The sequence below is a fragment of the Dermacentor variabilis genome, chromosome 2, assembly GCF_050947875.1.
Source record: "Dermacentor variabilis isolate Ectoservices chromosome 2, ASM5094787v1, whole genome shotgun sequence".
In the NCBI taxonomy this organism is placed as follows: Eukaryota; Metazoa; Arthropoda; class Arachnida; order Ixodida; family Ixodidae; genus Dermacentor; species Dermacentor variabilis.
The window spans coordinates 104609802-104624081 of record NC_134569.1 but is presented as its reverse complement, the minus strand read 5'-3'; the positions used below and the strand labels follow the sequence as shown (position 1 = coordinate 104624081).

The window sequence follows — 14280 nt, the reverse complement described above, 5'->3', positions numbered from 1 at the left end:
ATAATTACAGCTAAATCAAAGGTTAGCCAAGTGAAACCAAGACTTAACCAGGCTAAACCAAGCTTTCGCTTTGCATATGCAGAGTTAGTTTAGCTAAGCCACAGCCAATTCCCTTTATTTCTTTTCGTCTTTATTGCCGGCAATTCACACGCATACTTCTCTCGTTTGAAGCCAGCTCTCTGAGACGCTTGGCGTGCGCGCCACATGCCCCTTTCTGGTCTTCTTTCCTTGTGAAAGCTGTCGCTTTGAGGTGCCGTGTCAGACCGCACTGTCTCCGGGACCGGACCAATTTCCCCAGCACTTCCCTCTTAACAGTTTGCGCTACGTAGAAACAGTGCGACGCTCTGCGAACTTCATGATCACCAAAGTTGATCACGTTTTAGCATTTCTTCGCTGGAGTACGAATGGCGTCGTCGTTTTAACATACGCCACATGACATTTGGAGGGGCCTGGCCCTCCAGGCCCCTCCAAATCTACGAAGCGGCGCGGCGCCGCGCTAACCCTAACTCGCCGCGCCTGCACCTCTGAAATGCAGCGTCTCACGAAGACCCGGCAGCCGACAGCCACCAATGCCCCGCTGGCCTCCTCTTCTACCGCCGCCGGTGCCACTGTGCCTACTCTGTCAACGCTGAATGTTACCAGCGACGTGACTAATTCTACGCCGGCAGCCCTGCCTCAACCGGCTGCGTTCCTGCACTCCGCGCACGCCACCGTGCATATTCCGGCCACGTTCAACGCTGTGAGCAACGCTGAGAGCTCTGACACGACCGCCGCGTCGCAGTCGGCGTTCGTCGCCTCAATGTCTCCTACGACCAAGCTCCATGCTGTCAGCGGCGCCAAGAGTCTCGGACCATTAAACGTGTCGCAGCCAGCAGCGTTCACCGTCGCCGCCGCGGATGCCGCCGCGTCTATTCCGGCCACATTGGCGCCTGTTGTAAAGAGCCGCAATCAGACATCAGAATCGCAGCTGAACGCGCTTGTTGCAGCCGCTCCCACCGGTTCCACCACATCTGCCGTGCTGGACACTGCAAACTCTATGCCCGCCGATGTCATTCCCAATGTTTCGAGATGTGTTTCTGTCGCGCCTACCTCCTTGACCACCGTGTACCCGGCTGACGACTCGTCGGCGGAGATGGATTTCACGTCGTCCCCAGACAACGACCATAATACGCCATCATTAGAAAGCGGCTGGAGCACCGTCAGTACCAGCCGTAAACCTGCCTCCGCCGCCCGCCCTCGCACCGAGCTCATCTCAGTTGGGATCCAACTTCCGCCCGGTACCCTCACTCCCAAGCTGCCTCTTTACGACTTGCTTGCCGCCATCATCTCCGCCGCACATCTCTCCTCCAAAACCAGCGCAGAGATCACCCTTCAGGCCAAGCCAGCTCAGAGCCTTGTATTTCTGAAAACACACTCCCCTCTCACCGCCCAACTCCTACTTTCTCTCACGCATCTTCAGCTCCACGGTAAGCCAATCACCGTCAAAACATATGCCCCCAATCCTCCCATTTCCTGCCTCGGCGTCATCCATAACGTCGGTGGTCACTTTACTCCTGCTCAGCTCATGCATGACCTTGAATCATACACGACTGATATTCTCGCTGCTCGTATGATGGGCAGCACAGAATCAGTGCTCATAACCTTCGCTGGCACCGTCATACCCCACTTCGTATATTTTAAACGCGTCGCTTTCCGATGCCGCCCTCATAAGCCTAAGCCCCCCACATGCACCCGTTGTCTTGCTCTGGGACACCGTGCTCACCAATGCCCTCAGCACAACGTTCCGGCCAAGTGCCGCCGCTGTGCTGCTCCCCTGCCCGCAGATCCTACCGCTCACGCGTGTGCCCAACCATGGTGCATTCATTGCCAAGTAAACACACATCCCTCTCTCGACCCCACCTGCCCCTTCCTCCTCGCTAAACAACGCGAGTGTGCCAAAGCCGCGTTTCTCCGTCGCACAGCTTTGCGCAGGGCCACGCAACCCACCCCTTCTTCCGCCTCTTTCGCTATTCATGCATCTCCTTCAACTCAGACTCCATCACCTCCAGGCTCCTACGCCGCTACAGTGAAAGGGCCCTCGGTGCAAGCATCCCTTTCTTCCTCTACTATACCCTCGCCATCCCTGATTGACGAGAACCGCTCCTTCGATCTCCGGCTCACAATGCTTGAGCGTCACCAGCGCGAACAACAGCGCATATCCCAAGATTTACAACAGCAAATCCACGCATTGACACAAACCCTAAAGACAACCACCTCCTCTCTTACATCCCAGCTTAGCAAGCTAAATGAGCACTTTGCCACGTTCATCACCCCGTCCCCTAACGCCCAGGTCGCCCCATTGGCTGACCTGGTGGAAACCACCACCACCGCACACCACACACGCTTGCTTCAGCTCGAAACTTCGATTGTCCAGATCCTCACCACCCTCCAAACCCAATCCAAGCAATTGGAATCATTCGCTTCTATGCTGGGCTCCCTCCAGGAGTCACTTCCCCCGGCCAAAAAGAAGGAACGTGTCCCCGCAAACTCTTCTACCTCTAATCTATCGTAAACATGGCGCGTGGAGAGGACCTCGAGATTGTACAGTGGAACTGTCGAAACCTTCGCCACAATAAGACCCCCCTCCACCAGTATCTCCTCACCCGCCCTTCCCTGCCCCATTTTCTCCTTCTCCAGGAGACGCGGACGGCCCGCACCGTCCCAGGTTACCGCGCCTACCATGCCACGACGGGCGCGCCGCTTGCGTCCATTTATGTACGCAGCGACGTCCTCGTCGAGCCACTTGATATCCCCTCCAGCCTCCAAAAATATTTAGTTGGTGTGGTGTATTACCAACCTTCATCGCGCATCTCACTCGCCTTTATGTCTTTCTATAATCCCCCTGCCACATCCTCTTTGTTCACTGCCTTGGGCAAGTTCCTTCATTCGGTTCCCGCCACCACCCATCTCTTCCTTGGTGGCGATTTTAACGCCCCTCACACGCTCTGGGGCTACTCCCAGACCCTCAAGCCCGGCCGCCTGCTCCACTGTCTTGCCCAGGAGCGCCACCTCACCCTTCTTAATACCCCTGGCTCCCCTACTCGAGCGGGCACTGTCTCACAGCGCTCCACGACACCCGACCTCTCTTTCTCTCGGGGCTCCCTTTCCTTTCACTGGCAGGTCACAGCTGAAACGCTCCTCAGCGACCATTTCCTCATTCATATTAGCGCTTCTCTTTCCCACATCCCTCGATCGCACTCAACCACTCACACTGACTGGCACGCATTTCGCACAAATCTCCTTTCCGCCTCCTTTGAATCTTACGACGACTGGACGTCGCGCATCTCCGCAGCGCTTTCGACCAGTAGCCGTCGCGTTCGCTCACGTCACCCTATCCCAGACCCGGATCCTCACTTTCTCCGTTTATGGCGTCGGCTGAAACGTCTCCAACGTTCCTTGCGCTCCCAACCCCAAAATATCCAACTTTCCTCCCGGATTGCGGCTCTGCGGGCCGAGATAGTTGCCCATGGCACGTCCCTCGAGCATTCTCGTTGGAGTGCGCTTTGTGACGGCCTCGATTCTGCATTACACTCGCGATCCACGTGGTCCCTTTTTAAATCTTTCTTAGGTACGAAGCCTGCCCTTGCTCCCACTCTAGCTAAAGCCCTCACTCAGGGGACTCCCTCCGATGTCTTTGACAAGCTCACTTCTTTGTATCTCCCACCCCCTCTCACACCTTCCTACCCAACCTACTCTGGTGATCCTAACCCAGACCTCGACCGGCCTTTCACTCTCCGGGAGCTCGAAGCTGCCCTTGCTGCTAATGCTTCTCGCTCGGCTCCCGGTGAGGATACCATCACATACACTACACTCCGCAACCTCCCCGACCACTCCAAGGAATTCCTCCTTCAGACTTTCAACAATGCCTGGGACACCGGCTGCTTGCCGAGCGCTTGGACATCCTCCCTTATTTCTATGATTCCGAAGCCGGGCAAACCTCCCTCCCTTTCTAACCTTCGCCCTATCTCCTTGACGTCGTGTGTTGGCAAGACCCTTGAGCGAATGGCTTTGACTCGCCTCTCTGATTTTATTGAAGCGAAAGAGTTCTTCCCCCATTCTCTTATCGGCTTGCGACGGCGCGTCTGTGCACAGGACATGTTCCTGATCCTCCAGCACACCTTTCTCTCACCCAGTCCCAGCCAGATCCACGCTCTTGTGACTGTTGATGTCCGCAAGGCCTTCGACGGTGTGTGCCACGACCATATCCTGTCTCAACTCTCCTCCCTGGACTGCGGACACCGGATGTACTCTTATCTCCGCTCCTTTCTCTCTAACCGAGTGGCTCGTTTCCGAGTGGACACCCATCTGTCCGATCCCCACCCGCTCACCCGTGGCACTCCTCAAGGTGCTGTTCTCTCTCCTATCCTTTTTAATCTTGCTATGACCCCTCTCGCATCCCAACTAGCCCAGATTCCTGACCTCCAGCACATCTTTTATGCCGACGACATCACCCTCTGGTGTTCGTCTGGTTCTCCCGGTCACGTACAGGACACCCTGCAACGTGGCCTCGATCTCATCAACTCCTTTCTCTCCACTGCTGGCTTGTCACCTGCTCCGGAGAAATCCGAGCTTCTCCTTCTTAACTACTCCTCATACCAGCGCTCCCACAACGCCCTAATCTCCCTCCATCTTTCCGGCTCTCCCATTCCTATTGTCCCCCAATGCAAAGTTCTTGGCTTCCCGTTGCATGCAGCCAAGAATGTGCAAGCCCTACACCATGCTGTCAGGACTTGTCACTCGGTAACTCACCTCCTGCGGCGCGTGGTCACTCGGCGCTCGGGCCTCCACGAGGCTCATGCGTGCCGAGTTGCCCATGCGCTCGCCCTCAACAAGTTCCTGTACTTTGTGCCTTACGTTTCCTTCACCCCCACTCAGCTTAACACCCTCGAGACCGCCCTTGTGGGCCTCTACAAGGCAGCTCTCAACCTCCCTATCACCACCTCCACTGCTAAGCTCTTTGCCACAGGCCTCTTCCATCCTCTTCGTTCTCTTCTCTCTCTCCACCGTGACTCCCAGCTTGCCCGGCTTTCTCTTACCCGTCAGGGTCAGTGGTTACTGGCCCAGGCGGGTATCTCTCCCATTCCCGTTTCCTCCTTTACCTCTCCAAATTCCACCCCGGCGCCCAATCTTCGCATTCTCCCCTTGCCGTCCAATATGTCCCCTGTCCTGCATGCCGGCCGTCGTCACGCGGCCGCGCAGCATCATTCCCCCCTCTTTACTACCCAGGGAGTAGCCTACACGGATGCCTCTTTCATAGCCCCTCGAGGTTCCTGCGGCTACGCTATCTACCATCCCCACCTCCCAGCACCTGAAACTCACACGAGTGGGCCGTACCTACACCCTCCGGATGCACTATCTCTCGAGGTCCTTGCCATTGTACATGCCCTACAATCATTTCCCTCCCTGCCCTCGCTCCCAGAGTACACGATATACACCGATTCCCAAGCCGCCATTCGCCACATACAAAACCGCACCCTACCCCATTCACTCCAACAAGAGGTCGAACGAGCGGTCTCCGCATTGCAACCTTCCACCGTTTTCCTCCGCTGGGTCCCTGGGCATTCGGGGATTGACGGCAATGAGCTGGCCCATCAGCTCGCCCGTGACGTTTTTAACCGGGCACCGTTGATCCCCTGGTCGGGGCCCTCGCAGGATTCTGGGGGACTCTCCCTGCGCCGCACTATCAAGGAAGTTTACCTCCAACTCCGTCTCGACAAGCGCCTCTACCCTCCCCCTCATCCATCACTCACTGTGCCGGAGGCTCGCCTTCTGCGGCACATCCAAATGAATGCACTGGTAACCCCTTCCCGCCTCTTTCTCTATCGCTCTCGCTCCGACCCCTCCTGTCCCAACTGGCCCTCTACTTATGCAGACCTATCCCATTGCCTATTCTACTGTCCGGCTGCTCAGCAATCAAGTTCCTATCCTCCCCCTTCACTTTCCATCACCACCTGGCTCGACTGGCTTGGCGCTGAAGGTGAAGAAGAACAGCGTCGACTGGCCACCCAGGCGGTCGATATGCTCGGCCTGTAATTTTTGGCTGAATAAAAGTCTTATACTACTACTACTACATAGCACCACAAGATCTTACGGACATTGAAATTTGAGAAAAAGCTGGATATCTCCGCAACCTCAAAACGCAGCCTGGTATTCGCATTTTGGTTCTCCACTAGAATATGCTAACAACATTGTCGTATACAAATTTACTGGCTACTTCTACAGGCTGCATGGTAATTGAACGTTTTCTGAGATCCCGGGATCCGTAAAGCTTTTGTGGCCCGGTGTACGTACGATTGTATATAACACGTAGTCGTTGATGTCGTCAGAATCCGTGTTTTTCTCGCTTTTATCGCTCATCCACTACCCATGTAGAACCCAACAAGCATCATGGCGTAAGCTCGCGTCGAACGGCCAGCGTAGATAAAATGGCTTTGCTGCTATACGGTCGTCCTCGACGCGGTCGTCGTCGTGCTGCTATCGTCACACACACGCATGCTCGAAAACCACACACATAACTACTCAATTTGCACAAACACGTTAGTTCAGCCGGTAACGGTGTGCGTAACCCCCAAACAAGATTGGACAGCAAGGTACCTGCAAGATGCTTCGTTCGATTCCCACAGTGCGTAGGATCTGCACAATTTTATCTTTTACGCTACGACCAGTGCTGTTTACCTTGAAACGGCCATTTTTACGTGTGTTTAGGACGCACAAGTCGTTAAGCTGCTTTTCTTTCTCCATAAACTTCTCATCGTTTTTCGGCAACCATTTCTTAATCGTTCTTGTAAACCTTCATTCTAATGAGCAGCTATCAACGCTTAGAAAACGGGCTTGCAACCAGGTTCTAAAAATGTTGAGAGGATATTCGTGACGTTTTTATTTCTTTTCTTATTCAATCACGATTCGTGATCTTGGGCTTAAAGCCAATTATTCGTCCCTGATAGCTGTATTTTTTTTTCACTAGTCAGTATACAGTCGTGGGACCTAAACGTAAAGAAAGAAATATCGCGGCTGTAAATATGAACATGCGTCTGTGTTCGACAATTCGATATTTCATTCATATCCAATACTTACTATTCGTATAACGATTACGATTACGAGTACTTACGATTCGTATTCGAAAAATTTCACATTCGTCCGCCTCTACGTACTAGCTGACCATCTCTGTTGCATGTCTCGGAGCAGGTGAAAGAGCTAATCACAAAAGCGGGGATAGAAAATGGGGCGCCCAAGCGGAAGCTATTCGATCAAAAGGCGCCTAAATATAAATAACGAAAACCCACCGTAAGCGCCACTTCTTGCCCTTTCACACCGCACTGCAATGCGATGCAGCGAATCACAGGTGCATCGCATCGCCGACGCCTATAGAGGAAGCCGGCGGGCCATAGCGTCCAAACCTGCTTGCTAACCTGCGGCCAAAGGTGCCAAATTAAATTCCGTTGTACGCGTGTTGTACCATCGTACGTACCTACAGACACCGACAGGCCTCCTGGAATCGTCAGGATATACCGAACGGCGCTATAGAATTAAAGCAATCGAGACGTCGCGCATATTTTTCTCTCTCACACCGCAGCGCGAGCTTGGAAATGGGTAACCGCGTTATGGAAATTCACAGCGACTGAACAGCAGCGCGGAGCAGTTGGAGTCCGACGAAGAGAATAAACCGCACAAAAAGGATGGTATCACACTCATTTCACTGAAGCTTTCCACATGTTCCGAGAGTGAGTGCAGGTTGTAACTGTCTACTTTTCTTTTCTTTTCTTTCTTATTTTTTGTAATTCGATAGTTTGTCCTGCGGCATAAAACAGGTGGCACATTTTATGTACACATGTAGAGTTTGTTTTCTTCAATAGCGCCAAGAAGGGACCTGTAGGGGGAAACATAAACCAAAAAGAGTATAGTCCCGTGGGTGACTTCAATGCACATAGCCTTACATCTTCGGCGCGTATAGTGGCGTCAACGCAGTGTGGGACATCGTCACACGAGGTGCGGTAAGTCTGCGAGAGGAGCTGAGGAATACAGTATATGCAGCAGCGACAAATCCTGCCGAAGGCCAGCGAGCGGTACGGAGACCATAGACGTGTCGCACGAGTTGTCGATTCAACACTGCACCGGCCAGAGGACGCTGCATCTCTTGCCTTTATCACAACAGCGTCGCCGATGCCAGCCGCTAGAACTGCAAATAAAAAATGGCTGTGGCTTAGCTAAGGTTAAGCCCAGGATGTGAAGCATACTAGCCTTTATTTTAGTTGTTGAACCACTGTTTAGCCTGGTGAACTGCTGTTGCTTGGCTATATTTGGTTCGGCTAGACGAAGAAACAACTCATGCAGGCGAGCGGACGAGCTGAGACCCGGCTATGTAGCTACGCGGCCGCAAGCGAGCGCACGAGTTGAGCCTCCGCTTTTGCAGCTGTTATGACGTCATATGGTAGCTACGCGGCCGCGCGCGGCGCAGCAAGGAAGAGCGTGGTTGTGCGGCTAGTATGCTTCGCATAAAATTAAACGATTTTTCCAAACTCTAAGCACTGCTCAAGCTTCGCCCAGCCCGAGCTTGGGAACGTTAATTAGCGCCTATCGCGTTCGAGCGCGACTTTGCGATAAGCGTTCCGAAGCGTCATCGCAAATATGAATCGAGTTGTATACAACTTTGCTTCTTCCTCTCCTAGGCTGTGTGCTTTGGCTCTGCCGTCAACTTTTGGAAAAACATACCGGAGTAAATATTCGCAACAAAATGAGGTATGTGTGTCCGCAAAAAAAAAAAAAGAAAAGAAAATCTGGAGTCAACTCAGCCAATCCTAATGGAATGCTGAGGTATATTCACACAGCGAGACTCGTACGAAACGTCCAACTTCCAGAAGCTCTGGGATTTAAATCGGATCAACAACCGGACAGTAGCCGAGATAAGCAAGATATGCTTATAGTATTGGTGGAAAATAAGCAGGGAAGAAATTGATAGGGCCACATCAGTTACAGGCATAGGTAACTTACACGCTGTAGATAGAGACGTTTTAAGCAAGAGAGAAAATAAAAAAGAAGACCGACTCTATCACACCACAGCGTGACCTTGGAAATGGGTAACGGCGTTACGGAAATTTATATATATGCCCCATGATTATTCAAGCAGGCTAGGCGACTACTTGCCGCCGCCCCGTTTCGAAGGGGGTGCCGATAACTCATTACCATCATCATCATCACCATCGGAAAGCTAAACTCGGAATGAGAAACTTGTAACGTGGCCCAGAAACTGTGCGAAATAGCATCAGGGGCGCTATAACGTAAAGATGTTCCAATCTGTTTCTATTACATTTCTGCCGTTAGACCTCCACAATTGGTGAAAAAAATGTTCGGGCCACGCCCACTTCGCCAGTCTGTCACACGACGTCACGAAAACTCCCAAAACTCCACATACGATAGACGTGTGCACACTATTATACGTGATTAGGCCGCATAAAAGAAGAAAAAAAAGTTCTTTCCGAATCCACGCCTCCGCTATCGGTCACATTTTTGTTTCGGGCTGCGCTCGCTTCGCCAGACTGTCGCGCAACTTCACAAATATCGCGAAAGCTCACCTTGTCTAAGTGACGTGTGCGCACTAAAGATGCTTTATTATGCCGAACAAACTTGATTTTTTTTTACTTTAGGTATAGCCGCAGAATGCCTCGTTCTGAAAGGAATAGAAGGTGGCTGCCCGCTGAGCGCTCCGACACTGGCTACTGAGAGTCACCGATATGAACTGAGAATTACCGAGATTTTCTGTGCGTATAACAACACTTTTTGCGTGGCAGTATAACGTTGCCGAGCCCTTTCGGCACGTTTACAGCACCGCTGTGCCAAGTCTTCTTCAGTGAGAACCCGTTTTCAATTGGACATTAATGCTTTCGCGTTCACCACTCTAAGATGCACTTAGGTGTCCTAGACTTTGTGAAGAAGAAGAAGAAGAAGAAGAAGAAACTTTATTGAAGAATAGTCCGGCAGTTCTTGCTGTGGTGGCCTCAGGTGGCGGCTCGAAGTCCTTGGACTCGGCCGGCATCTTCGGCTTGCCGGACGGCCCAGATCTGGTCTGCCAGCTCTGAACTTTTGATAGCCGCCTCCCAGCGGCGGCGACGCCTACGGAGCAGGTCCCCGGCGGCTCCCGCATCCGGGGCGGCGTCAGTAAGAAGCGAACTCGAGCCTTCCCGTACTCTGGCAACGGCCGCGATTATGGACGCGTCGCGAACGCAGCTGGTTTGATTACCGTTGTTGCCGGCACATTCCCAGAGCATTCCCAGAGCATTCCCAGAGCAAAGTGCCTCGAGCGGCCAGTCGCGCGGCAATTTCGCGTGCATTTGCGGGCTTCTTTCACGCTCGTAAAAACACTTTTGTGTAGCACGTATTGAGCAACAGAAAGCTGTATCGCGAGTTTTTCATGTCGCTCTACAATTTTCTCATTGACGCTTTTTATCTAATTATAATAATCGTGAAGTTGAATAATTAATTAAGACTAATCATGTACTTATGCGGAATGAAAAAGGTAGTTTGAATATCTCCAAGCGACGGCAAACATTACCTTTCTTCTGTCCAGCTACGTGGCATTTGCATACTCTTAAACTCTGGATAACTTTGGCTGGGACACCGTGTATGTTTGCGTCGCTACATCTCCTGTTCGACCGGGCCCTCTCTGTGCTTGAGCGCGACTGAGAGCTCCCTAACTAGGAAGTCACCTGATGCGGCGTACTTAGGCTACGTGCCCCGCGATGGCTTGTGGCTTCGCGTGCCGATCTGTTCTCACGCGCGGCTAATGTCGAAGGACGCGTGCACTTAGTTCCGGAGACGCGTTGTAGCTGAAAGCAGCGGGAAGGGATTGCTTGCAGTTGTGGCGCTCTTCATCATGAAAAAAAAACATAAATAAAACGTTCGCACAGCGAGTTTCCGCGGTCATCGAGTGAGATGTGTTCATACTTTGCCTGTGCGCGCGACACCGTGATTGTTGATTAGCAAGCGCAGGTTTACTACAATTTATACTGGCGATAACGCCGCTTGATTTCCTTACTACAGCTGTCTGGTAGCTTGCTGTCGCAATGACTGCTTCGCATTTCGGGCAAAAATGAGACTTAACGAGTTAGCAATACCATTTTGCCGGCGAAACAATCCCATTTCTTCTGAAGCACGGCGGGCTTTCACGACAGAAAATAAGCTTATTCGCTGTTAACAACAACAACAACAAAAGTAGCATGACCACCGACACCTAAAAGGCTAAGGAACCAAGCAGTCCCGTAGCATCATGACGCTTGAGCGTTTTGCGCGGCAGCTGCAGCCAGGCTTTTCTGAAATCTGCACGCCCACCTAGAAATAAAAGTGGTTAAAGCACGGTTCGCCGCTACTGCGGTCGCGCTGGCGCCGTTTGCGAAGCAGTGTGGAAGTAAAACCGAAACTATAGGAACGCAGACTTCTGGCACTGGCGAAAGTTTAGCAAGGCCGTATATAGGAGGAGAGCAACGCCGGCGCTGCTCTTAATACGAGAGGGGAAAAAAAGAAAACCGTCTCTAAGCGCGAAGGTGCGGCACCAGCTCCTCGCGGCTGTCACGTCTGTAATACGAGCGCGGCGCTATAAATAAAAATTCCTATAAGGAAATTAGGCATTCCCTATATATTAGCCTGGTATGAAGGTATTTTTGTCATTGATATGTTCAATTCAGGAGAAAGTCTGAGTTCGTGACATCTGTGGGCCAGGAAGACCTTTGTGGGTCTGATCGAGTGAGTCCGAGTGAACCCGACTGAGTAGAATTTTGCTGTGTTTGCGTCCGAGTCATTCCGACTGAGCATAATTCTGGTGAGTCTGAGTCAAAGTGAGCCCAGCTGAGTAGTATTTCTGTTAGTCTGAGTCCGAGTGCACCCTGCTAAGTTGCATTTCGGTGACTCTCAGTCCAAGTGAGACCAATTGAGTATAAATCTGGTGAGTTTGAATCCGATGTGAGCCTGACTGAGCATAGTTCTGATCAGTCCAAGACCGAGTGATCCTGGCTGAGTATAATTTCGGTAAGTCTGAGTCCGAGTGAGCTGTAATTAAAAAAATATAATTTGTGAGTGAGTCAGAGTGAACTTCGTTTATTTTGACGGCCTATGATCAAGCTCCTAAAAGCAAAGCAGTGTGGCATGCTTTGACAATAGGAATGACACTAGACAATCAGTGTTGTAAACTAATCGCTTGGGTCGAGCAAATGGTATATTCGAAATTGTGGAAAACGGCAGGCAATTGTGAAGGACGGCAGCCTTTTCAGCGTGAGGGTGAGAGAGGACGGATAACTTTTTTTTATAGTTTAGGACGATGGTGACGGAGGACGGTCAAATTTTTCACTGCGAGGGTGAGGTGAGGACCGTACTTGCGTCGTGAGGGCACTCGCCCACCTCTATTGCCAAGTGACCGCCAGGGTGATTTCCTCAACCGCAAGGAGATTCTCCGCCACGCAATACGATATTTAATTTCACCGTGCGGTCGAAACCTCCCAGGTGGCCCTGCCCGCCAGGAGGAGGTGGTGTTGCGGAGACTCGATCCCTGCGGGGGCGGCATTTACCCCGTCGGTCACCTACGCCTGCTCAGCTTGAGCGTCCGCGGCTGCAATCAAACACCGGTTGTGGACGTACCCTGGCCTAAACCTGATCCGACGGTGTTATACTTGCAAACAGTGGGTGCTCATTCCACGAGGCCACCGTAATGTGATTCTTGGCTCTATGGGACCAACCATCGAGCACTATTGATGTACGTACATCGCCGAGAGTGGCCTACACTTATAATAGTTAATAACTTTAGGGAAAATAATAGAGTCCAAATATTTTTGTCTCTGTTATGACCTATTTAATAATCGATTTCTTCGTATATTCCATTAAGGCTGAGTATACCGCGTTACCATGATTCAAGTGCGGTTCCTTGCAGACTTCAAGTGTGTAAACCGCCCGAAAAGTGTAGTGAAGCTTCAATTTTTGCTAAGTTCCACTGCTCAGTCAAACTGAACAGGTTCCATATAGCGCATCGCGTTTTTCTTTTCAAGTTTTGAAAGCAAATCGCCTTTCTCTCTCTCTCTCCCTCTCTCTCTCTCTCTCTCTTTCGCCGTTTTCGGAGTCGCCGGCCGGAGCGTAGCGCCGTAAGGAGGAGCAAAAGGATTCAACGGACAAAAAGTAGGTCACCGAAACGGGGTAGGAGAGGGAGAAGGGAACCGGTCTTTCCGGACCTCGCTAGTTGGTCGGAATGGCGCTGACATCAAGCCCGATGTTGGTGAACCTTATGGGTCGGCGGAGCGACGGGGGCTCAGCATGCTGTTGCGATGGCAGAAAAAGAGAACAGACGTTGGAAAAATGACGCGAGGCTCGACGTCAATGGGAGGCCGCCATGACCGCCAAGGAACGAGAAGAAACGGTGCGTCAATGACGCGACGCTCGACAATGTGTGGACGTCACGACCGCGGAGGAACGGGTAACAAACGTAGCGCAATTCACTTTCATGGGTAACTCAGTAGATTTACAAAGATATACTTGCTTACTTATCGTACGGGCCTTCAGGCACTTTCAAGTGGTCTATGGCGGCTTTTAGCCTGTGGGACCCCCGAAGTTTGCAATTGTAAATAAAGACTTCGCTTCACTTCGACAACCATTTTCGATTGAGTCTGTGTATTTCTTTACGACCGTTCCTGCTCCATGTTTTGCTTTCTTCTTATAGAGCAGAGAACTATTAGTATGCGTCGTCCATATCCACAGTGGACTTTCCCTTCTTCTCTCTCCCTCCGCGTTTTCCTTCTCCCAGTGCAGGGTAGCCAACCAGGTTCAGTCCTGGTTAACCTCTCTGCCTTTCATTCACCATTTTCCTATATATATATATATATATATATATATATATATATATATATATATATATATATATATATATATATATATAAACGAGAAGAAAGGGGGTTAACCGAGGGGCCCGATTTCATTAGTCATAACATGAGTAGCCAACAAACACTGACACCAAGGATAGCATAGGGGAAATTACTTGTGCGTAATAAATGGAATGAAGAAACGATAAATTAATGGAAATTAAAGAGGATGAAAAAACAACTTGCCGCAGGTGGGAACCGAACCCACAACCTTCGCATATCGCGTGCGATGCTCTACCAATTGAGCTACCGCGGCGCTGTTTCCCCATCCACTTTCTTGGGTATTTATGTGTACTGGTAGAACCCTGGGAGTGTTAGCCAGCGCCACCACTCACAGACCTTGGCGACGGCC

General features: G+C 51.4%; 1 protein-coding gene across 1 annotated transcript; it reads left to right on the top strand.

Moving 5' to 3' along the window:
• The first annotated feature begins 3808 nt into the window (after positions 1-3808).
• Positions 3809-6097, top strand: LOC142572451 (uncharacterized). The gene has a single exon (XM_075681577.1). It carries the CDS (start codon positions 3955-3957, stop codon positions 6070-6072), a length of 2118 nt encoding a protein of 705 aa, XP_075537692.1. The 5' UTR covers positions 3809-3954; the 3' UTR covers positions 6073-6097.
• Positions 6098-14280: the final 8183 nt, after the last annotated feature.